Source organism: Canis lupus, chromosome 15, assembly GCF_003254725.2.
Source record: "Canis lupus dingo isolate Sandy chromosome 15, ASM325472v2, whole genome shotgun sequence".
NCBI lineage: Eukaryota > Metazoa > Chordata > Mammalia > Carnivora > Canidae > Canis > Canis lupus.
The window spans coordinates 48,277,465-48,300,587 of record NC_064257.1 but is presented as its reverse complement, the minus strand read 5'-3'; the positions used below and the strand labels follow the sequence as shown (position 1 = coordinate 48,300,587).

The 23,123-nt window shown below is 40.7% G+C and overlaps 1 protein-coding gene across 15 annotated transcripts in view; it reads right to left on the bottom strand.

The window, feature by feature from the left end:
- The window catches only part of DCLK2 (doublecortin like kinase 2), a 246,421-nt gene that overhangs the window by 128,020 nt on the left and 95,278 nt on the right, over nt 1-23,123 (bottom strand). For 9 of the 15 annotated variants that reach the window (XR_007402338.1, XM_025439510.3, XM_035698852.2 and 6 more), the window contains exons 5-8: nt 22,372-22,422; nt 18,678-18,772; nt 1,170-1,245; nt 236-344 (exon numbers count right to left, since the gene is read on the bottom strand). Coding sequence is in view for 14 of the 15 variants with exons in the window: in XM_025439510.3 (XP_025295295.1) it covers nt 236-344; nt 1,170-1,245; nt 18,678-18,772; nt 22,372-22,422 (331 nt within the window). In the remaining variant the exon portion in view is untranslated. The remainder of the gene's footprint in view (nt 1-235; nt 345-1,169; nt 1,246-18,677; nt 18,773-22,371; nt 22,423-23,123) is intronic. The other 6 variants (XM_049094197.1, XM_049094201.1, XM_049094199.1 and 3 more) reach the window with 3 other exon arrangements.

Genomic DNA, 23,123 nt, shown 5'->3' with positions numbered 1-23,123 from the left:
AAAAGCTCTCAGCCCAACTACATACAAAGCAAGTTTATGCTCTGCGTGTATACCTATATTTTTCCAGGTCAAGTGCCTGTGGGCTTACAAAACAGCTGGTCCTAAGGATAGACTTTTTCCAGGAAGGGAGGAAAAAAAACCTCCCAGGAAGGCCTTTTGTTCATTCATTCAGGTAAGAATAAACTCCAGGTGAGAAATGTAGGTAAACAAATGATCATCCTCACTATCCACTCACCTGTCCATGCACTCTTTGACTACTGCAAAATTCCCATCACCAATAACCTTCCCAATTTTGTATTTCTCAAGAAGAGTTGATGATTCAGAGCACCTGTTTCCATTCACACCTGCACAAAAGGATAAATGCAAAGTCTAGCAAACACATCAGCACTTCATCTCAATTCCTACATATCTGTAAAATAATAAATCACAATGCGTTCATTTCTAAATCTATGGTGAACCATAAGAAATTTTCTAAGCATATTTTCTGAAGGGAACACCTGAATCACCAATTTCCTTTTGATCTCGTTGTGAAATCTGAAACCAACATCATCAAACAAATCTAACAAATCCCTGAAATATCAGCTGAAACAAGTAAAAGGAAATTTAACCTAAGCTTTGTAAACTTCTTTGTTAGCTCTCGAGAAAAGGGAAGAGGATTACGGTGGGGATTCAATTTTAGAAACTCCCAAGATTTCTCCTCAGGGTTTTCTAGTAAAGAAAATTATTCCCAGCCGGGATACGTGTTAAGGCTAACTCCTGGCTGAAAATCCTCTCAAAAAGTGGATGGAGGAGAGGCAGGAGGAGGAAGTGGTTAAAAGGACTATATCTTACAATGTATCCCAATGCACAGCATGTAGCAGACATCCAATGAAGAAACACACTTTTGCTACCTGAGAGACAGGAAAGCCTACATGTAGGACTTGAGCAGACTGCCACTAAGGAAAAATAAAGGAAGCCCAAGCGTAAAATCTGAAATTGGGTTAGCTTAATTAAAAACAAGAAAATTTTATAGATCTTGAAGCAACTCCCACCAAGGCTCAATAGGCTAACTGACCATGATTACATCCCTGTTTAGGAAGATCATAATTTAGCCCAATTGGGTCTTGGGCGGCCACCAAGTTCACATGGATGACTTCCTTTATAAAAGCAATCATCAGATTGGGGACTACCTTCAGGACTCATACAACGACCAAGTTCAGGTCCACCATTTACATTGGAAGAGGATCTGCCGTGTGCAGAAACCTGCTGAAAGAGGAGAGTGACCATTATTTACCAGGAAAATTTTACAAATCTTCAGCTAGCTAATCCTTAGTGAATAGAGAATGATTACATTGTGCAAAATGATTACATATGTTACAAAAACATCATCTCTTCTCTATATCATTAACACACATCTTCCTTACAGCACTCTCAATTCAGATTGGGTATCAGGAAATTGACAGTTAATTGCCCTCTTTGATACTGCTCTACTTTTGACTTCAATGGAATAATGCAAAGCAAACTATTATGGCATCACAGCTGAACAAGGTACTTCTTAGTGGCAGATAAGGTTTAGAACTATAGGTAATTCCAAGAAATGTCAGAACCGAGTCCCCAGATGCCACAGCTATCCTGGGGTGGACCTCAGGAGTGCCCGCTAAGGTGAAACCCTTCTCAGAACTCCAGGCCCATGCCTAGGACTGAATCCCCTTCCACAGCCTCCTGTGGATTCAAGATCCAGGGCACACCCCTGGCTCAACCCTCTTTACTGACCCTAACACAGAATTCCTCCTAACCATTTTAAAGACTTACTACTAGGAACCAGAGAGAAATAAGAGAGAAAACAAAAAGACATGTTCCAACTCAATGAAGCTCAAGTTCGCAGTCAACACAAAAATCTCTTTAATTCTTAGAATTGAAAAACTCGTATATGAATATTATTCACATCAAGTTTATTATTATGTATGCTTGGAAAATGTATGTATGTTTCTAAGTGGAATTTTTTCTTTATCCTTAAGACTCTAAGGCTTTTGAACTCAATTTTTTCTCTTTGAACTTTAATGTTCTTTCTCTCCTTTTTTAAATTATTCCTTTCAGGAGCTTCCAAGGTCAAAGGACTTGCCAAATACTGAGAAGACTCTTCAACCTTTTTTTTTTTTTGTATCGTTGAACCTACCTGCTTGCCTCGATGCCCAAACTACCCTGGTTCCTCCGTCCCATAGTAATTGTGTCTTACTCATCACTGCATCTCCCGTATGTAGCACAGGGCCTGGCACACAGTATTGGATTAATACTGGCTGATTAAAGGCATAAATGACAGGGCCAAGCCAGGGCTCCGCCCTTCCCAAAGTGTTCACAAGTTGGAGACCCTGAGTCTACTCTCTACCCCTGGATGAAGTAAGAACTTCACAGATACTAAGTCTGGTTCCAAACCCAGGAAAGCCCAATACTTATACACATTGTTTCAAACAGAATCATCCAGAAGTTCTTCTGGAACAAGATACAAGCCTCAAGAATAAGAGGTATTAGAAATTGCTCTGTTTTCTCAGATCCCATATGACCACCTGGTGTGGACATTAAAACCAGCAGCAGTGTGTCCTGTTAGGAACGTGAGGCCAAAGAAAAGCAGTTCTGAGAGACAACAAATCAGCACCTGTCCTGAGGTAAACATGCTCACAAGTTTTGTCTCCTTCACTCTGACATGCAGAACAATTGTGTAGCAACGTGGGGAGGATCCCTTTCGGGCCACCCTTAACCTGATGCCAATACCACAATGCTTCACTATCCACTGGCTCTTCAGAGTTCAATCATTATGTTTCTCACAAGGTAACTAGCAGGCAGTTTTTCAAAAGTCAGCTTCTTTGTTTTGTTCTATTTTTCTGCTGCTGAAATTAAAGGCAACTCCAAAATCAGCTGTAGTCTGTGCTAGAATGTTTAAAAGCTACCTTGTTTAAAACGAAAGCCCAGAGAAGGGATTTAACGGGAAGCCTAAAAGAAAGCCACAAGGTTCTCTGGTCAGTTCTGTTTCCACAGCTACCACCCTGGTCCTGGTCCTCCTTCAGCTTCTCCTGGCGCCTCATCAAAATTTGGCCTCCTTAGTTACTTTCAATCTCAGCCATTCCACACAAGATTGCCAGGAAACTTCTCCAAGGACAGCTCTGATGTCATCCCTAGGATCCAAAGCCTTGGGGCGGGGGGGGGGGGGGGGGGGGGGGGGGGGGGGGGCGGGGGGGGGGGGTGAGGTGGGGGGTGGGGGGGATCTTTGTGACCAATAGAATAACCCCACCCGAATAACCCCATGATTTGTCCATCTGCCCAGTTTGCTTCTCACCTTTTTTTTTTTCATGAATTTTATACATTATTTCAATTAATTTTTTAAAGACTTATTTGTTTGAGAGAGTGTGTACGATCTGGGGAAACGGGCAGAGGGAGGGGGCGGGGAGAGAGAGAGAGAGAATCCTAAGCAGGCTCCATGCCCAGATGTAGAGTGGAGCCCACAGTGGCGCTCCATCTCAGGAGCCTGAGATCATGACCTGAGCCAAAAATCAGGAGATGGACACTTAACTGAGCCCCTCACTGACATGTAACACTAACTCAGTATTAGTTATTAGTAGATTTTTTCCTTAAAACATCTGGCACAGGGACGCCTGGTGGCTCAGTCAGTTAAGTGTCTGCCTTCAGTTCAGGCCATGATCTCAGGGTCCTGGGATCAAGCCCTGAGTTGGGGTCCTTGCTCCAAAAGGAACCTGCTTCTCCTACCTCAGCCAACTGCTCCCTGTTTTTAGGCTCTCTCTCTCTCTCTCTCTCTTTCTCGGTCAAATAGAATCTTAAAAAAAAAAAATCTGGCAAAGTCTTGAATCCAATGACTGAGAAATGTTTTCAAACTGTTGAATGTACAATGGCTACAAGAGATCTTTTGCTAAATCATTCATTCCAAATTTGTTCCTCTTCTAATCTAACCCTTCCTCCACTGAAAACTGTCAGTCAAGGGAGTAAGAGCTCCAAATTAAATTCACATCAGCCAAATTCTTAATAAAGACAAGAAGAATACCATTTTGGAGAAAGTTCTATCTCAGGAAATAAATGCAAAGATCCCTTTTGATCACTACTGACTCCTAGCTTACAGTGATAGGGGAAGTGGATTGTAATACCTGGAAACAACTACGGATAGTGACCAGCTTGCCGGCGTGTCTAAATTTCCCAGCCCAGAACAGGGCAGCCCCACACCCTCAGGCCGCAGCTGCTTGAGTCAGGGCGCTGGGCAGGGACCTTCTCTCCCCTCAACACTCCGATCCTAGGGAAATGTCCTGTACGCAGCCCCACTGCTGATGTCCTAAGACCCTGCCCTCCCCCGGGCCTTCCTGCCTAGCTCTTTTGGAAGCAGGTAACATTCTTCTAACAAGTCCCTTTCTCGAGCGAACTAAAGTTTAGTTGGCTGCAAGCTGATGTGTTCTAACTCCAGTGCTCTCCGAGAGGGAAATCTTGGAAGGGACTAAAACGGAGGCATTTTTACCTCCATCTACACTTTCACATGGTTGGGGGGACTCCTCAGACTATTTACTAATTAAGGTCAAATGAACCACTGTAACTTTCCCAGTGTTTGTTTTGATTAAACCCCTACTCCGGGGATCCCTGGGTGGCGCAGCGGTTTGGCGCCTGCCTTTGGCCCAGGGCGCGATCCTGGAGACCCAGGATCGAATCCCACGTCAGGCTCCCGGTGCATGGAGCCTGCTTCTCCCTCTGCCTGTGTCTCTGCCTCCCTCCCTCTCTCTCTCTGTGACTATCATAAATAAAAAAAAAAAAAAAAAAAAAAAACCCTACTCCGACCTATCCCAATTCCCTGTACAGCCCAGCAATGACAAACACGGTCTGTGTTGGGATTCACAGGCAGCAAGGAAAGAGATCAGGAGACGGGGGGGGGGGGGGGGGGGGGGGGGGGGGGGGGACGACTGGTTTCCTGGCAACTAAAAGACAGCGAGACCTGGGCTGAAGTCTGAGCCCAAGGGGAGCAAGTGGCCTGTGGTCAGGGCCGAAGGAGAGGCTACTTTCACAGGTAGGTGTCACTAAAGGTGTCACTAAATCACCTGTGAGTGCAGCTTTCTTAGCAAATAATCATGGCAAGAAGAACATTTTTCAAAACTCGCAAACTGAATTGTTTAAGTATTGAACCTCAAGCATTTACAAAAACAAAACAAAACCAAGACGTACATAGAGTTAACGGGAGTAACATACCTAATAATTACCCATCCAAATAACGTTCCTTGATTGAAAAAGCTTAGAAAATGAAAATATGAAGGGGAGTCATTTCATGATAGCACAGCTGAACAGACAGGGGCATGAGCTGACACAGAAACAGCCCTCCTTTCTCCTCCAGCAGCAATACCCTACGCAGGGTTGCTAGAGGATATAAAGATGAGGAGATAGGATTCCTACTGGCCAGAAGTTTACAATCTCATGAGGAGACCTATGTGCATGCTTAAGACCTTTCCAAGAAACCTCCACATTCCAAGAGATGGTTTCTAAGGTTCTGGAGGTTACAAACGACTCTCAAGATCCATGAGTTTGCTAAGGCTCGTGAGGAGGGAATCACACAGCCGGGGATTAAGCTCCCTTGACCTCCCAGGAAGGAAGCTTGGTGCTCCAAGGGTACAAGAAAAGCTGAGTATTCCCCGAGATCTCTGGACAGATCCCTGGCAAATGTGAAGTGTCTATCGTGAACTATAAAGCAGAGCATTCCCAGTGCCCTGAGAGACATGCAGACAAAGAGCAATGAAAATGCAGGGGATAAAGCTAGGACTACAGAATCCTCCCTGTTTCCCAGGCACAATTTACAGATTTCCCTGACCCGTGTAAGAGAATTATTCTCCTTATTGAAGCAAGGACTGAATTAGCAGGAGAGATTAAAATATGGCATTCCTGATTAAACCTGCCCCATTCCTGTTGTCAAACTAACAATTTTTATTAAAATCTCTTAAAATGCTAATGAGCATTCGGGCTTCCATCAGCAACTACGATGCTGACACAGCACAAAGAAAGCGCCTAAGATGCTGCGTGTTTTGAAGATCTTCCTCAATAAAGCATTAAATGGATGGCAGCATCTGGGCCCTTTCAAGATCATCTTCCATAATTACTAACTGGTTCAAAAAGATGTGATTATGGTTGGGGGGGGTGGGCGGGAAGAGGGGAGCAAACTTCCTATTGAGGTCCTGATTGGTCAAGGAGGGAAGGTGATGGAAAAGACTGGAGGTATTGCTGCAATGTCAGGAAACCCTGTCACCGCTGCCCTATCTACCCGCCTATGGCAGCAGCAGCAGCTCCATTTTTAAAAGCATGCAAGGAAAGGAAATGCCTAAGAATCTGCTTCTGCTAAGATCTTTTTAAAGAAAATTCAGAAAAAAAAAAAAGAAAAGAAAGAAAACTCAATTCCTCAGCTGCACTAGCCACATGTCAGGTGTCTCATTACCACGTGTGTCTGGTGACTACGATATTGGACAGCGCCGACATAGAACACTTCCATCAACTCAGAATGTTCTATTGGACAGCACTACTTTAAGCCCTTGAGAGAGATCCGTATGTTTATATATTTTTAATTGAAGGATAGTTGACATGCAAAATTACAAGAGCTTTAGGTGCACAGCATGATGACTGGACATTCATATACATTATAAAATGCTCCAATAAGTATAGTTACCATCTGTTACCAAACAGAGCTATTACAACATTATTGACTATATTCCCTAGCTTATACTTTACCTCCTAAGCTCCTTCACCTATTTCACCCATCCCCCCAGACCCCTCCCCTCGGGCAACCACCAGTGTGTTCTCTGTATTTATGAGTCTGTTTCTGTTTTGTTCACTTCTGCTAAAAACTTTTTTAAAAGACTTGAAAATAGAGCAGAGAAAGCTATAATGTGTCCTCAACTGCTAGTATCATTTAAAAAGGCATTCATGGCTGACTGAGTAAATGCTATGTACTCAATCATGGCTGATAATAAGTAACATTCCAGCTTTCTACATTTTTAGCCAAGAAGTCAAGTCAGAGTGCCTTACATTAAATTTCTTTGATAAGTAGATTATTACAACTTCTACAAGACTTAAAACTTAAAGAGAAAGGTTAGGTACTACACTAAAAATGTGAAGTTTTATTCAAAGATAGGCAATTCTCCAAGAAAAGTGGAAATGACTACATCAATGCATTATAGGATATTACTATTGACTTTTGAGTATATTCCTGGATACTACTTCATTCTGAGTTTTCATGAAAGGAAGCACTTGAGCAGAATCTAGGAGATATTCTTGTGTAGTGAGTTGACTTTTTTGGGGCATCTTGGAAAATGGCACTATAATTCAATTTTTAAGTGGCCTACTGCAGGGGTCAGAAATATTTTCTGCAAAAGGCTAGAGAGCAATATTTTAGGCTTTATGGTATGGTCTTTATCACAATTACTCAGCTCTGCTATTGAAGAAAGCAAGCAGTCACAGAGCACATGTAAATGGAGGAGTATGGTTGTGTTCCAATAAAACTTAATTTAGAAAGTCAGACTATGGGCCGAATTTGGCCAGCAAGCAAACTCTTGGTCTACAAGAACTTTCTTAGGAATCTAATTCTTACACTTTAAAACTATGGAACAGAATAATCCTCAGGGTACTGTTGCTGTAAAGCAGCGATTCTCGGGCCTTGAGTATACGTTAGGACCACCTGGAATAATCTGAAAGCTTCTATTGCTAGGCTGCGCCCCAGAGTAAAGAATCCCTGGCGTAGGGCCTGGGAATCAGTATTTTTTAAGCTCCAGAGATGATCTAATGTGTGACCAAGGTTGAGAACCTCTGTGGAGGAAGTTTCTGGCAGCAACTATAATTCTTCAGCTACCGTAAATGCTCCTGGTCACTCATCCAACAATCTAACCATTGCAAGTTATCTATAGCCAAAGAACAACTTTTTCTTTGTTAAAAACAAAGACAGGGATCCCTGGATGGCGCAGAGGTTTGGTGCCTGTCTTTGGCCCAGGGCGTGATTCTGGAGACCCGGGATCAAATCCCACGTCGGGCTCCCGGTACATGGAGCCTGCTTCACCCTCTGCCTATGTCTCTGCCTCTCTCTCTCTCTCTCTCTCTCTATCATAAATAAATAAAAATTAAAAAAAAAAAAAAACAAAGACGACACTTTTTACAGTTTACTGAATGCCTACTTTGTGGCAAGTCCTAAAATGAGCACTTCACATCTTATGAATTAGGTATTATCATAATCTCCATTGATCAGTGAAGCAACCAAGGCTCAGGGAGGTTTTATAACTTGCCCAAACACCACAGCAAATGTGGAATCAGAATCTAAACCCAGGCCTGACTCCAGAGCCCAGGAGCTATCTAGCTATTCTCACACTGTCCCCTCCTCTAGGAAGACAAAACAAGAAGTCTTTCAAGGCTATTAAATGGAGGGATGACACCCAGTACAAGACCCACTCACCAAAATATTCATTGTGGTATATTTAGGACATGCTTTCAGATTAGAGAATTATAGTCACATCCCTGTAATTTAGTCAAATAATGTACAAATTGATAAATCCAGAACCTTTCCTCACATACAGTTAAGAAATTTTTTCCTTAAAAAGATGACCTCTGAAATGTATTGAAGGTTTTTAGTAGCCAGTATTACCAGCTATTACTTGCAAAGAGATTTGCTTCCATTATCATTTTTGTGGGCTTAAAAAAATATTTTAAAATATCAATTCCATAAAAAAATATATCAATTCCATTAATTAAAAGGGAAAGCCAGCATGAATTACGATAAATGCTACATTAGAAATGCATTCAAAAACAGAAATCTTCCAAAGAAGATACACAGATGGCCAACAGACCCAAGAAAAGATGTTTCAACGTCACTCATCATCAGGAGAATGCAAATCAAAACCACAATGAGGTATCACCACACACCTGTCAGGATGGCTAAAATCCAAACCCAAGAAACAAGTGTTGGTACAGATGTGGAGAAAAAGGGACCCTCATGCACTTTGGTGGGAATGTACCCACTGTGGAAAACAGTATGAAGGTTCTCAAAAAATCAAAAATAGAACTACCCTATTATCCAATAATTCCATTACTAGGTATTTAATCAAAGAAAATGAAAACACTAAGTTGAAAAGACAAATGCACTGCTATGTTTATTGCAGCATTCTTTACCATAACTAAGATATGAAAGCAACCCAAGAATTTAATGAATGGATAAATTTATTAAGTCATATAAAAGAATGAAATCTTGCGTTTGCAGCAATATGGACAGAGGTAGAGGGTATAATGCTAAGAGAATTAAGTCAGAGAAAGACACATCATATGACCTCACTCATGTGGAATTTAAGAAACAAAACAGAGGAATAAAGACAAAGAAAGACTTAAATATAGAGAACTGGTGGTTGCCACAGGGGAGGTAGTGGCGGTGTGAAATAGGTGAAGGGGATTAAGAGTACACTTATTGTGATGAGCACTGTGCACAGAATTGTTCAATCATTATATTGTATGCCTGAAACTAGTATAACACTATGTTAATTATATATATTTTTTTAATTTTATTTATTTATTCGAGAGAGGGAGAGGCAGAGACACAAGCAGAGGGAGAAACAGGCTCCATGCAGGGAGCCCGACGTGGGATTTGATCCCGGGTCTCCAGGATCACGCTCTGGGCTGAAGGCGGCACTAAACCACTGAGCCACCCGGGCTGCCCTGTTAATTATATTTGGATTAAAAGAAATAAAAATAAAAATAAAAACATACCTTCAGCACTTTTATATTAGATTTGTGATAATTGACTTTGAAATATTTCACTATTAGTAATGATATAGGAGAACAATTAATCTGAATCAGCACCTAAAGCTTGGTAATATACAATAAAGCCTTCTTATCTGTAGCCATACCTCAGACTTGTTTTCATTTGGCTAAATTAGTGGCGTTTGGTCTTTGTGATTGGTTAACAGTGGTAAATAGTGAATTATCTGGCTAAACAGAAAGCATGCAAAAGCCAACTCAACAGTCTATGAAAGGGGCTGCATAGAACCTGCTGATTTGTGCCTTTCTGTTCCTGAGTATCACTGCCACCTCAATTGACTACGTGGTCCACTAAAAGTGGCACAGCATCTCCGCATATCCTTATTAAGTGAACCCTTCAAAGTGTTGGCTTATTGAATTCTGAGCAACAGACAAGCGGCATAAGCATGCCCACCTGCTAACAACGTCTGCTTGCTTTCACTGTGAGAAATCAACTTCTTGGACACCAGGGTACTAGGAGAGGTGCCTCCCTCTTCAGTTCAAATTATGGAAGTTACCACTGCCAGTCACTGGTGCAGGACAATTCACTCTAACTTCTAAGTCTTAATTCCACCCAATTATCTTCAGTCTACTACCAATAATTCCTAATGGGCCACTGTCATGAGTAAGGGAGCATTTAAGATTAACATGTGAGTTGTTTATATTCAAATAAAGTTATTACAACTGATCCCATTTATACACTGATTTGCTTGGCAAACTCTCCCTCTAGTTCCATGCAGGTGGGCTTCAGCCCCGTTGAGCCATCTACCCACCAAATGCCTCTATTTACTGAACAACCACAATGTGCAAATCACTGTCCTCAAGCAGTCTGAGATTTATAATGAGGATTTTGTTAGGCCACTGAAAAGTCTTCAAAACTGCTTAGTTAGTCCCTCGTTTTTGTTTTTGTTTCTGTCAATAAAACCAATTACTTTCAGAGATGAAGTCACCACCAAGCATTTCTAGGGTAATAAAAAGTGCATAGAAGTAGTCAATCTCTCAGTACCAAAGATTATTAACTAGTTTTAAATACCAGAGAAAAACCAAAGCTCCAGGGAAAAGCAAAAGCGTCTAAGGTCAGCCGCTACTGTGGATTTACATTTCACAGCTTCGAAAAGAAGTTTTGAAGTTCAGAGGGTCAAAGAGTTGCATTTTAGCTCTGCCAATCAGTATGAGATACTACTGCCCTTTCATCACACTTCACAAATCTGGAAAATCTTTCACCACCAGCAGACCCAGGAGACATCATCAGATAAAATATCAGCACATCAGACCGTTTATAATCTCAAGATGTTGGACAGTGTTCCAAATGTACTTTTTTTTTTCTTTCTTCTTTCAACCAACAAGAATACTCATGGTAGACAGCCTCTGGGCATGCACTTCAGCATCAAAACATGAGACATTTTATCCCTCAGCGTCCACAGATGTGCCCCTGACTCGGAAGCCTTAAGTTACTATAGCCTTGAAAGTCCTAAACCGGGACATGGATGATGAATTAAATTCCAGGGAAATGCTTTCTTCATCCATCTGGCAGCTGATGACACATTTAGTACTCTTTACTGCCTATCTGTCCCAAAGAAAATGCTGTGATTTAAGCACAGAAAATATTCCCGCAGGGAAAGTTATCAGCTAGATCGAAGGGACTCCAAGGACCTTGGGCAGAGGAAACAGGAGATCACAGGCTGAGGTCAAGAGGAAGTGGAGGATTAAGAAGAAAACATCAGTGGTGGTGAGATTCTAGAATTTGAAGGGGAGAGAAAAGAATGGGCAGGGGTGATCGGTCAGGAGAACAAAAGGACTGGGAGGAGAACAAAGCAATAAAACTAATAGGGAGAGAGACTTTTTGGCTTTGAAAAAGGAAAATGGACAAAAACCTATTGAGGAAACGGGCAGCCTCAGGAAGAAATTCTAGGTGGCTGATGAAGAGATGAAAGCAGAGAGAAGGGGTGTGGTTCCCCTGAGTCTCACCTCCTGACTTTCATGCCCTTGTTTAGTCCCTTCTCTTGCTGCAAGGAGCTGACACGTGACTACTAAGCTCTTATGGAAATGATGGTGTCTTACTTCCAAGACTAGGTCACAGACAGGAGGGCTTCTCTCCTGCAGAGCACTTGCTCTGGGGAAACCCAGCTGCCATGCTCTGAGGCCAACTTATGGAGAGGCCCACATGGTGGAGACCTGATGCCTCCTGCCAACAGCCAGCACCAACCTGCCACTAAGTGAACAAGTCACCGTGGAAGAGGATCCTCCACTCCTGGCAGGACCTTCGGGTGACTATTGCCCTGGTGCACACCCTGACTATGACCTTGTCAACCATCTTAAAGCCAGAACCACCTAGTTAAAAGCTGCTCCTGAATTTCTGCCCCACAAGAACCGTGTAATAATTTTTATTGCTATTTTAAGCTGCTAAATTTTGAAATAATCTGTTACTAATAATCTGCCTTATAGAGTACTAATGGAGCTGGACTATATACAGAGGGCAGAAACAGAGACGAAGCATAGAGTCGGGAAGGTTATTCATAATAGAGAGAAAGCAGAGGAGGCAATAAAGTCTGGAGCCAGACTTCTCTAACTTTCTCCTTACTTCTTATATACTGCTGCATGTTAATTTTTTTCTTTGTGAGTACTTCCCTCATGGGAACACTGAACCTGGAAATCCCAAAGCTTATGGCAAAAAAGAACAGCAAAGCTATTCTAAATGCTTTCTCTATATATTTTTTCTATATTTAATTAATCTCAACCCTCTGCACTAGGTCTTATGATTTTTTTTTTTTCTTTTTAACACATAAGGGTGATGTGACTTTCCCAAGATCATAGAGCTAGTGAGTAGCCAAGCCAAGATCAAATCCAGAAATTCTGGTTTCAGAGCTCATGCTTTTATTTTTTTAAAGATTTTATTTATTTATTCATGAGACACACACACACAGAGAGAAAGGCAGAGACATAGGCAGAGAAAAAAGCAGGCTCACTGGGAGGAGCCTGATGGAGAACTTGATTCCAGGATCCTGGGATCATGACCTGAGCCAAAGGCAAACCCTCAGCCACTGAGCCACCCAGGCACCCCAAGACAATGCTTTTAACCACTATACCTACCATCTTATGTCCTTCTCTGAATGGAGGCATCTGAGCACAAATGAGTTCTGGGCTTTGTTCTTTGACACTTTGTGTAACATACTATGAGGTACCACTTTTGTCTAATTTCTCTGGCTTGAGTGGATCAAAGAATTCTGTTGGTTTCTCTTAGCTTAACTGGTTCAGAATGAAACAGTCACAGAAAATTTTAATTATTAAAGAGCACTAAAGAAAAAGAAGAATGAGTCCAGAGATGCTACGTACCCAGCTGACACAGGTCTAGTACAACTTGGCATGAACTGGCCTTACTAAAAAGGCCTCTGGGCTCCCCAAGTTCTGACTGTAGTGGGCAGTCTGAGGTCAAGGTAAAGGCTGGAGTGTCCTGAAGGCGGCTGGTTTCTAGCCTGCAGAACTGCCTCCTCCCCAGGTGACCATCACTACCCAGTGGTCTTGCCCTAGGAAAACCAGATTCCCTAAATCCATACAAAAGCAAAACCAAGTTCTAATACCTAGGGCCTAGGTTTTGGGGAAAAGAACCAATAGAGACCTCCTAAGTAGCCCTAGCAACTCATTTTATGAATTTTTGGTCGACTATATTGTTTTAATCATCTGTTTAACAGACTGGCATTGCTTTCACACTGTGTCCTTGGGAGTTAGTAATGGTGATAAGCATGGGCTCTGTTTTCAAATCCCATTATGCTACTATACTCATAAAGGAGCTTCCATGCCAGGCCGACCATGTAACATCATCTCATATCCAGGTACTCATATGCTTATTGAGCCTGGACTACACTGCCTTGTTTATATACTCAGTTCCATTGCTGGCCTCCAAAGAAAACCAAGAACCCTATCTCTCATGAACTTTGCCATTTTACTAAAGCTTTTTGTGGTTAGATATAAGTGTTGGGCACTTCTCTCTACTCTCCTTCATCCAGCCTCTCCCCAACCCCAGGACTGACTCTCCTTTTTCCTCCGGAGCACTGCCCGCCCCCCAATTCCATTTCTAACATCTCAACCCATTTTTACTCAGAGCATTTATGTATATCTAAACCCAGATATTCAGTATCTGGCAAGCCAGCCCCAGCACTCACCCTCCTAAAAGACTCACACAGCATAGCTTTTCCATCATAACCGTACAAGCTTCCTCCTGAGAGGTCTGTGCTGCACTCACTGAACCAGACCCACCAGTGAAGGGGGGAAGAGTCAGAGGCTAGAGACAGAGACCCAGAAAGGGTCAGAGATCCCACGTGGCCAATAAGACCCTGAACAAGTCACTTCACATCTCTGAACCTCATCTATAAAATGAAAGCTAACCACAGATCTGAGATGACTTTGTTTCACATTGTAGGTTTCACATAACTAGCAAAACCAAAAAATTATAATCAAAGTACAACTAACTCTCATCCTAACACTCCTTTCAGTTTTAGATTTAAAGACTTCTGATTGCTTGGTTGCCACCCTATTTCTTACATTCCCATCTTGCAAAAATTATTCACAAACTGATGACAGCTTTCCTTCCTCTCTTGGCTTTGGTCCAGTCTCTCAAAGAGCATGATCTTTTATTTTTTTTTTTAAGATTTTATTTATATATTCATGAGAGACACACACACAGAGAGAGAGGCAGAGACACAGGCAGAGGGAGAAGCGGGCTCCATGCAGGAAGCCTGACGTGAGACTCGATCCCGGGTTTCCAGGATCACACCCTGGGCTGAAGGCGGCACTAAACCGCTGAGCCACCTGGGCTGCCTGAGCATGATCTTTTATAAATGTGTATGAATGGAGCAGAAAGGCCTTCCTTAAAGAGTATTATGGGAAAAACTATGAATACCCTTCTTTTGTGGAGAGGTGGCTTGCTTCTGTATTTCTCATATCTTTTTCAATGAGCAAACAAAAAAGCCACAGACACTCTGTGGTCAGAGATTAAGCATCACAGTAGGACTCTGTTTTCATCTCTAGTTCTTCCAACATCCCCACCAAAACCCTAAAATGATTCCCAGAACTGGCACAAAGAGGGGAAAACTGTATTTGAATATCAGATTCTGCCTCCCTTTGACTTAACTTTACCTAATTCCCTATTAGGTAAAACCTAGATAGTTAAATAAATAAATAATCTAGCAAAAGCTGTGTCCTGGTACACAGACAGGAGTGTCAAGTCCTGCACATGCTGTCCTGGCTCGTTTGCTTGCTTTTGTCAATGCTGATTCTCTGGAAGAAGATTATCTATTCCCAAAGCCATTAAAGCATCTACCCAGGATAAATAGTTCCTGCCTATGAAAAACAGTCCTCCATTGTCAGACATTCCCTCTTAATTGATCTTAATAAGCCATTGTAAATGAAGGGGAAGAAAAAAGCAGAGCACTAACATGTAGTAATTATCTGTAATTCTCCATTTGTAATGTCACTGAATAGAGAAAATAATGCAAATGTGGACAGATGCTGACTGCAGCTTACACTGCCATCAAAATTAGGGTTATTTTGTACAGTAAGTAACATGACTAAGCTGCAGTAGCTCAAAGGCAGGTCTTCATCCCCAAGACAATATCCAATACCACAGATTGCTGGGAGCAGTTACCAGATGCAGTTTCCATAAGGCATGACCCATGAGGATAGGTCCCAGTTTGGCATCGTGGCCTAGAAGTTGATCAGTGTGGCAGAGACTCATTTAGCTGCTAATGTTTAATGCAAAATACGGTAATTCTCTATTAGCTTTAAAGTGAGGAGAAGAAAAATAGACTCTCCTGCTTCCTAAGTAGGTTTTTTTTTTTTTTTTTGCCAATTTAAAAGAACTATAATCCTAGCATTTTAGAGGTTATTTAAAAACAAATGTTCTTATTAGACAGATGATAGAAGACCCAGAGGAGGTTTTACAGCTGTGAGTAAAGCCCACAGGCCTCAAGCTGGTGGAAGACAAAGTGAGTTTTGGATGGTAGGGGGTAGGGTCATGGAAAAGCTAGGTAGAAGCTAGACCGAGCAGTGGAAGGAGCAAAGGGAGGCTGAGTTCTAAGTCCTTGAGGGGAGAATGATAGAGACAGGCCCCAGAGGCAAGGACAGTGATAAATATGTGACGCATTAAAAGCCCGAGGGCACAACATTCTGACCTGGTGGTTCTAAGACCCTGGAACTAACAGACCAGGAGCTTCTGGTGCAGAGCAAGTCTCTCCTCTATCACCTTTGCCCCAGGGTAACCTTAGATGTATTATAATGCATTTGCATTGCGGGTACTGCCCTGCCCTGTAGGACAAAAGCCACCTTGACAGTTCTGGTCACAAACTCCCTGTGGGAGGAGTCTTCCCAAAGATTGGACGCAGCCTCCACTAAAGACCACCCACCACACTGCACATACTCAAACCAGAAAGATTCAATAATACCCAATCCCAAAACAACCTAGGGGTGGGTTCCACCTTCCAGAACCTGCCCACTCTCCTACCTTGAGAGTGTACTTTCACCTTAATAAACTGCTTGGTGCTTGCTACTTTCTTCTGGCTGTCTTTATTCTGAGCACAGATCCCCGTGTGTATCTTTGCACGGGGAATCCAAAAACGAAGACCTCCCCATTCACACAGGGCAGGCTCTCTCACCAGTAACAGAAAGACCGCTACTCTTTATTTTTCTGATACTCTCATCTTCTATCTTGACCAGTAACCAACATTATTACTCTTCTTTACCTTTTTAGGTGTCAATGAGTAATCCTGAGCACTTATCCAGCAGCCTTGTGACGGATGCTGGGGTTACTAGACCATTTCCAATACACTCAGCATAATGAGAACAACTTTATCTAACGGCTCAGCAATAAAATTTATGTTTTTAAAATTCCATGAATTACCACTCCAGAAGTATAAGTGATCTCGTGAAAGTTTGTGTGCATGTGTGTGGGGTGGGTGTGCGCTCTGAGCATTAAACGGCACCAACTAATTAAGGCACAACAATTAAAAGGAACAATCTTGGGCTCACAGCTGCAGATGGGCTAGAAAGAATGATGGGAACAAAGGTTACCCACCAATAACGAAGACAGATGTGAATGAAATTCCAGGGAAGCAAGGGATTTAGGTACCTGCCAGAGGCCCTGCCTACCCTCGGGGACCTACCTTGGCGGGACCTGGCTGTGGCTAACTGGAAAGTTTGTGTGGGGTTCGCCCTAAGGTTAACAGTTACCAGCACTAGGAGCCACTTGCTTGTACTTTAACACATGATGAAACTGAAATTAGAAAAGAAGTGAATGAACTTGAATCATTTTTACTTTAGTTCTCTTGAAAGTAACTCAAATTAAAAATAATGCACCTCCTCACTGTCTATTTGAGGTGCAATAAACTGGGGGAGGGAGAGCTGAAAATACTTCATTGATTAGTGATTTTTAATTTGTATAACTTTTTTTTGTTTTTTTGACAGTTTAGAATTCCATTAAAATCATATTATAAACTGACCGAAGCGAGGTTAGTACCTCAAAAATGCCTGGTTCTTTTGATAAAGATAAAAGGCTTCCAGCACTTGGAGGTAGGTGAGAGCTATGTATGCTCTACTCCCAAACATACTACCCACCTCAGTCCAGTGTCTTGTCTGCCAATATACATAAGGAAGCAGACACAAAAACAGACAAGCTGTCCTTCTCCTGAAGGAATTCCTCTTTTTGATCTGCCACTTAGCATGAGAATCGTGCAGGTTCGTTTTGAATGTTCACGCAACATTCTCGGGGCAGGACAGACAAGCCATAGAGTCAGGTGGAGAATAATGAACCCTTCAAGTGGGGGGTCCATGATCCTCACCGCTCTGAGGGTACCAGGATGCTGCGCTCACAGGTTCTCATTCCTCACTCACCCAGGGGTGGTGGGGTTCTTACAATCCATTTTACTAATTGAAAAAGATAGTTCACATCTTTAGAGTCAAGAAAACCCCCTCAGACACAATATCTGAAGCATTTAGGCAACCAATTTTGGAGAATGTATTCCTAATGAAGACATTTCCAATGTCACCAAAATGCCAAGAGACTAAGTTAATTGGCACAGGCATAGCACTATATATACATCAGTATTCTTAGAGTACATTACCATGCAGATAATCTGATTGTTTCTACAAAAGGAAACTTTCACTCTTTAATCTCAATTATTTCCTGCTGTTTCACCAGGCGAATTTTCTCTTATCCATTTAAATTATTGAAAGCTACTAAATGAAATTAATGTTGAAGTTTTGCAAATTTGGTTTCATTCATCATTTTTCTTCCTCTGTATTACACAAAATATCTATTAAACAAAAAAGAGGTCTATTAAACCAACTGCTGATCATGTTAAGTTACTGTTTATATTTTTAGGACATCACAGTCAAAACCTAAGATTCCTAAGATTTATTTCTAACTTCTCACCCAAATGAACATGTCTTTTTGTGTTAACTACATATGTGCATGAGTACCATACTAGTATTTTGTCCTGTTTTAGACTTTCGCAAAGTCAAATTAGGTCAGTAGTATTAAAATCAGGATTCAAATTGAAATTTTTAGAAGATTTATAGTGTTCACCAAGGCTTTCCCATTGCAAATCATTTTGATAATAATGGGAAAACTGCTACTTGTTTTACTTTACCCCAATATGTTCAACCCTAACCACCACCTTATCTCCTGTTTTAGAGATGGGAACACTTGAGCTCAGAAGAGTTAAGTGAACTGACCCAGATTACAAAATGAAAAAGGATACAGGATTCAAAGGCAGGTCTTCCCAGCTCCAAGTCCTAAACTCTTTCCTTTTTCATTTGTAATTGCACCCAAACCCTTGGACGAATTAAACTACCAAACTATGCATCTCAAAATAACAAAATCACACAAACATGCCATATATCCTATTTCATACCTTTAATCCTCTGAAACTTCCTGGGCTAGTTGGAGAAGAACTAGAGGATTTTGTTGATTTAGGAGTTGACAGCTGGCTGCTGGGAGTTCCATTAACTGACCAGGGGCAGAGACAACAAAGGAGACAGAGGTCATTAAAACCCCAAAACAATCAGATTGTGCAAAAGCACTAAGCACATGCACGACATAGTTCCAATGAAGCTTTGATTCATTTAAAGCTCAAAGCAGATGGCAAATCAGTGAAAGGCCAAAATAATGTGTCTCCTTGCATTACAAAGTACCAGACAAATAAAGGAGTGAAACTAGAATTGTTTTTCAGTAATAGTTTTCCAACAGTGACATAAACAAATATATAAGACATTATGGTAGAGATGTGAATGAGAATTTGTCCATACAGCCCACCTGGCAACAAGGGCAGAGAAATGAAACGGCTGGTATGTTTGCAGTCCTTTATTATGAAGCTGTAACTTCCAATATCCACTCTCTCAGGTATATACCAACCTTCACCCAGAAGTCCTACAGCTCTCCCAAATCAATTTCACCATAATCCAAACATATTTTCTAAGTATATTCTTAATGGAAAGGGAAAATTACTGCTCATTTTTCTTGCAACACCTGCTTATTTATCTGTTTGAAGGCCATAAAGACACTCTTCAACTTTCTTTTAATCTAGTCCTTTTTATTTCCTTCTATTTTCTTGTCTTCACAGTTTAATTTCTCCCATTTTTTTTTTTAAGCAAATCTTGATTTTTTAAAATAGAATCCCTTCCAAACTTCTACACACTTCCTAGGTTGAAGGCTCAATTCAGAGCATAGCTAGGAAAAGTATGACCACTGTTGTATAGAAGGAAAGGTAAATTTGCGGGTTTTATTTGAGAGAATGCTGGTCAAACACTTCAGCATGACTCATGCTTATTCCTAATTGGATCATCTGAATCTGTTTCTGCTGTAATTTCACAAGCTTGTTAATTAACACTTAGGACTTATAGTTGTTTTGCTAAAACGTATTTGCAATCCCTTTTATCACTAATCTTCGATGCTTTACCCAAAGATGAAAACTGTCACTCTTATCTATGGAAAGAAAAGCAAAGTCCATCTTTTTCTTTTCTTTTTAAATATGAGGAAGTAGACAACTATTATTTTAAATGAAGCTAATCAATATAAAAGCAAAATGCAGAGGTAAAAGTCCCAAATGGGTGACTCAAAAATGTGAGCACCAGTCCTTGAGTGGAGGCAAAAGTCCTCAATCAAGAAGTATTTGTGATTAGATGAATCATCTATAAACCGGGATATTTGGGACTATAAAGTCATGCTTATTTATTGCATTACTCATTTTAAATTGGGTAAGGATGAAAACATTTTCTAGTCACTTTTAACTTACCAAACTTTAATTTTTCTAATTTAAAACCACTCATGCATAAACAATGATCAGTTACCTATAATTTCTCAACAAATGTATGTGCATATTTAGAGCACGAGTACAAGGCAAGGAACTGTGCAATTAGAAACTGTTTAGAATATTCAACAGTCCTGATTATTTCTCAATTAAGTTACATTTCGATGTTTCTTTTAAAAATTCTCTTTAGATAAAGGGAATTGGTGGCAGGAATTCACATAAAATAGAAGTTATTATGGGCAATGAACTAGTCAAACTGCTGTGAGCTGAGGCTGAATTTTTTCCTTTTTTTTTTTTTTTTTGGCTTATTCCATACAGAAACCTGTATAGGTCACCAGTCTCTGTAAGTGTTGTTGGCGTTCACAGATGTTCAGACACTACACTGATATCAGAGGCTACCTTGGAATAGTGACAGGAGAAAAATCAATTCTTGCAAATGGTGATCCTGACAGAAGACACAACTCCCTGAAAACACATCCCCTCCTAAACATAGTTTCTTCACAAAACTCACTGCTAGGGATTTTACTGCTGTCAGCAATGACATGTCCATATTTTCCTCCAAATAATCTCTGCCTAAAGGGATACAAAGTCACATTTGGGCTTCTAAGTTCCCCAGAGCATTTGGAAAATTGTTTTTTTAAAAAAAGTTAGTTCCTTAATGAGTAGTCCTTAATTTCATTTATTTGCACATTTCTCCAGAGTCATAGGCAGGGTAAGTGGGACCAAGGACCGTCTCACACTGAGTCAGCTCCTCTCAAACTGCTGCCACCAACTGGTAGGTGTGCAATAACCAGCCAGCACCTTTGTCATGCTACTACTATTCCTTCACCACCCCCTGATTTTCTCTCCCAAAATAAGGCTATTCTCCATTCCTCCCCTCAACTGTAATGTAAGAAATAAACTTGGGGCTTGTTTGCTTGTTTATTCTGAATATTTTCTATCTTGGCAGACTCTGAAAGATTCACAAGCTAGAAACCTAAAGGGAGAATTTTTAGGACTCAAATTATGGTAACATTTACCTGCTCATGTCATCCAGCTGAATTTCTATGTGTTCATTACACACTATTTAGCCCTTTGGATAGAGTTTTGTTGAGGAATTCAGTTAACCAGAAGGCCATTAATGGGCGCATTTCTTTCCCAAGACTGAAAAAGTATAATGTTACATCTACACAGTTACTAGCTCTGTTTGAAATTCCACTTTGTCCCACAGAATGTTCTAAATGTTAACAGGTATGCCACAGCTAGAGGTCTGTAAAAGAGCATTGTACTTGTGGGTACAAGTGGCTTTTAATAATACATATTTCTCAGTTTTCTATAACTGCATGATGTGGTGAACATACTTTTGAGTTTAATCTCTCATAAAGAAGCTGTTAGCCCCCTGAAACATGATTTAAACATCTCAGAACTTTTACTTACAAGTTTAAGATCTGCTCTACTATCTCAAATGCAAATATGCTACCGAAATATTAAGATTTCTTGAATCAATTTTTAAGCATTCAAAAATTCAATTTAAAAAGATTTGAATAAATATATATACAAACATAATGGTGTGCAAGACAAATGTGGCTATGAAACATACTTTTAGTTCAGTATATATTGGATTCATTATAATATCTCATTTTTTAATCACTCTCCTCACTTCCATTTATTTTACTGATATGATAAACACATGTAAACCTATGGCTAAAATGAAAGTTAAGAACCTGACAAAAATCTACATTTACTATTGGATAAGCTCAGGTAATTGTATTTATGCAAATTTCATGTTATATTAGCTTTCCTAGTGTTTGAGATACTTTATAGAAAGCATGATTTGAAATAAGCTTCATAGCACAGAGATGATTTCAGTTAAAAAATATTCATACTATCAATATTTTTAGAAAGAGTGTTGGGCCTATTAGCTGTAGGGTGGGGAAGAAGGTAAAAAACAGAAGGGGAGGAAGGTAAGACAGAAAAGTTTAATTCTATGGCTATTTTCATATCACCAATGAACTTTAGTCCTTTGTCAATAACAGAATATTTTCCAAAATTAACTCCAAGATAGACCCTTTGAGGTGGTATGCCTCCTTGATCACTTCGTACAGAGAGGCAATCGGCAATCTTCTGACAGTGACTGGTTCTCTGATAAAGAAAGGAGGCTGAGGCATCCTGTGCACCATGGAGCCCTCCACAGCGCACAGATGTACCCCGGTACAAGCCAGATACGTTCATGGAAATGGAGCAAAAGGAAACAGAAATGTGGCAAAAGACAAAAACAAAAACCCAGCAGAGCGACAAAGCCATCCTAATCATGGCTCACCTGGGGATCTGGTTGCAGAGTAGGCACTGGAGTGGTGGCCACCCCTCTTTACTGTGCACATTCAGTGAATACAAAGAGGAGACAGTAAGGAGAGCAGTTATTCAGCAGGTCGGAATACGTATACAAAAAAAGGGTAAACAATTCGACCTAAGGAAAGTGGGGTGAGGGGTGAGTGCTGAAGGGGAAGCAGTGAAAAGTACAATGTCCAAAAAACTCAGCCTTTTATAGGGTCTGATGCTTGAAACAGTTTTTATTGATACTACTTTTACATGTTCTAGATTTCCTACATGTAAAATCATGGTTTTTCACAATCCTTTCCTTAGTAGGAAGGGGTATCAGCAAAATTACTTATAGTTACTATAAACGAACCTTATAGAAATAACACATCAAGATATTTATAGATGTTTTTAGCTTTTCAAAAGGTGTCCCCCAAACAGTCAAAGTGATGACAAATCTGCAGGGCTACAACCTGAAAAAAACTTAATTACAGGTAAGTCAGACCTTAAATAAGCACTAATTTCCGATAATAATCACTACAACTATTAAATTGCTTAAAGAAGGAAAAGCCTGTGAAACTTATCAAGTAAATCCATTCTGTGTCACATGTGTATATGTATGTTTTAAACCTGTAAGAGAAGAACATCCACAATCAAATAGCACAAAGTTAAAAATACAGTACGCTGTGGTCCAAATATGAAACACTTCTACTTATGTACCAGAAAATTCTAGGTGTTGACTGTTCTTGAGAAAAT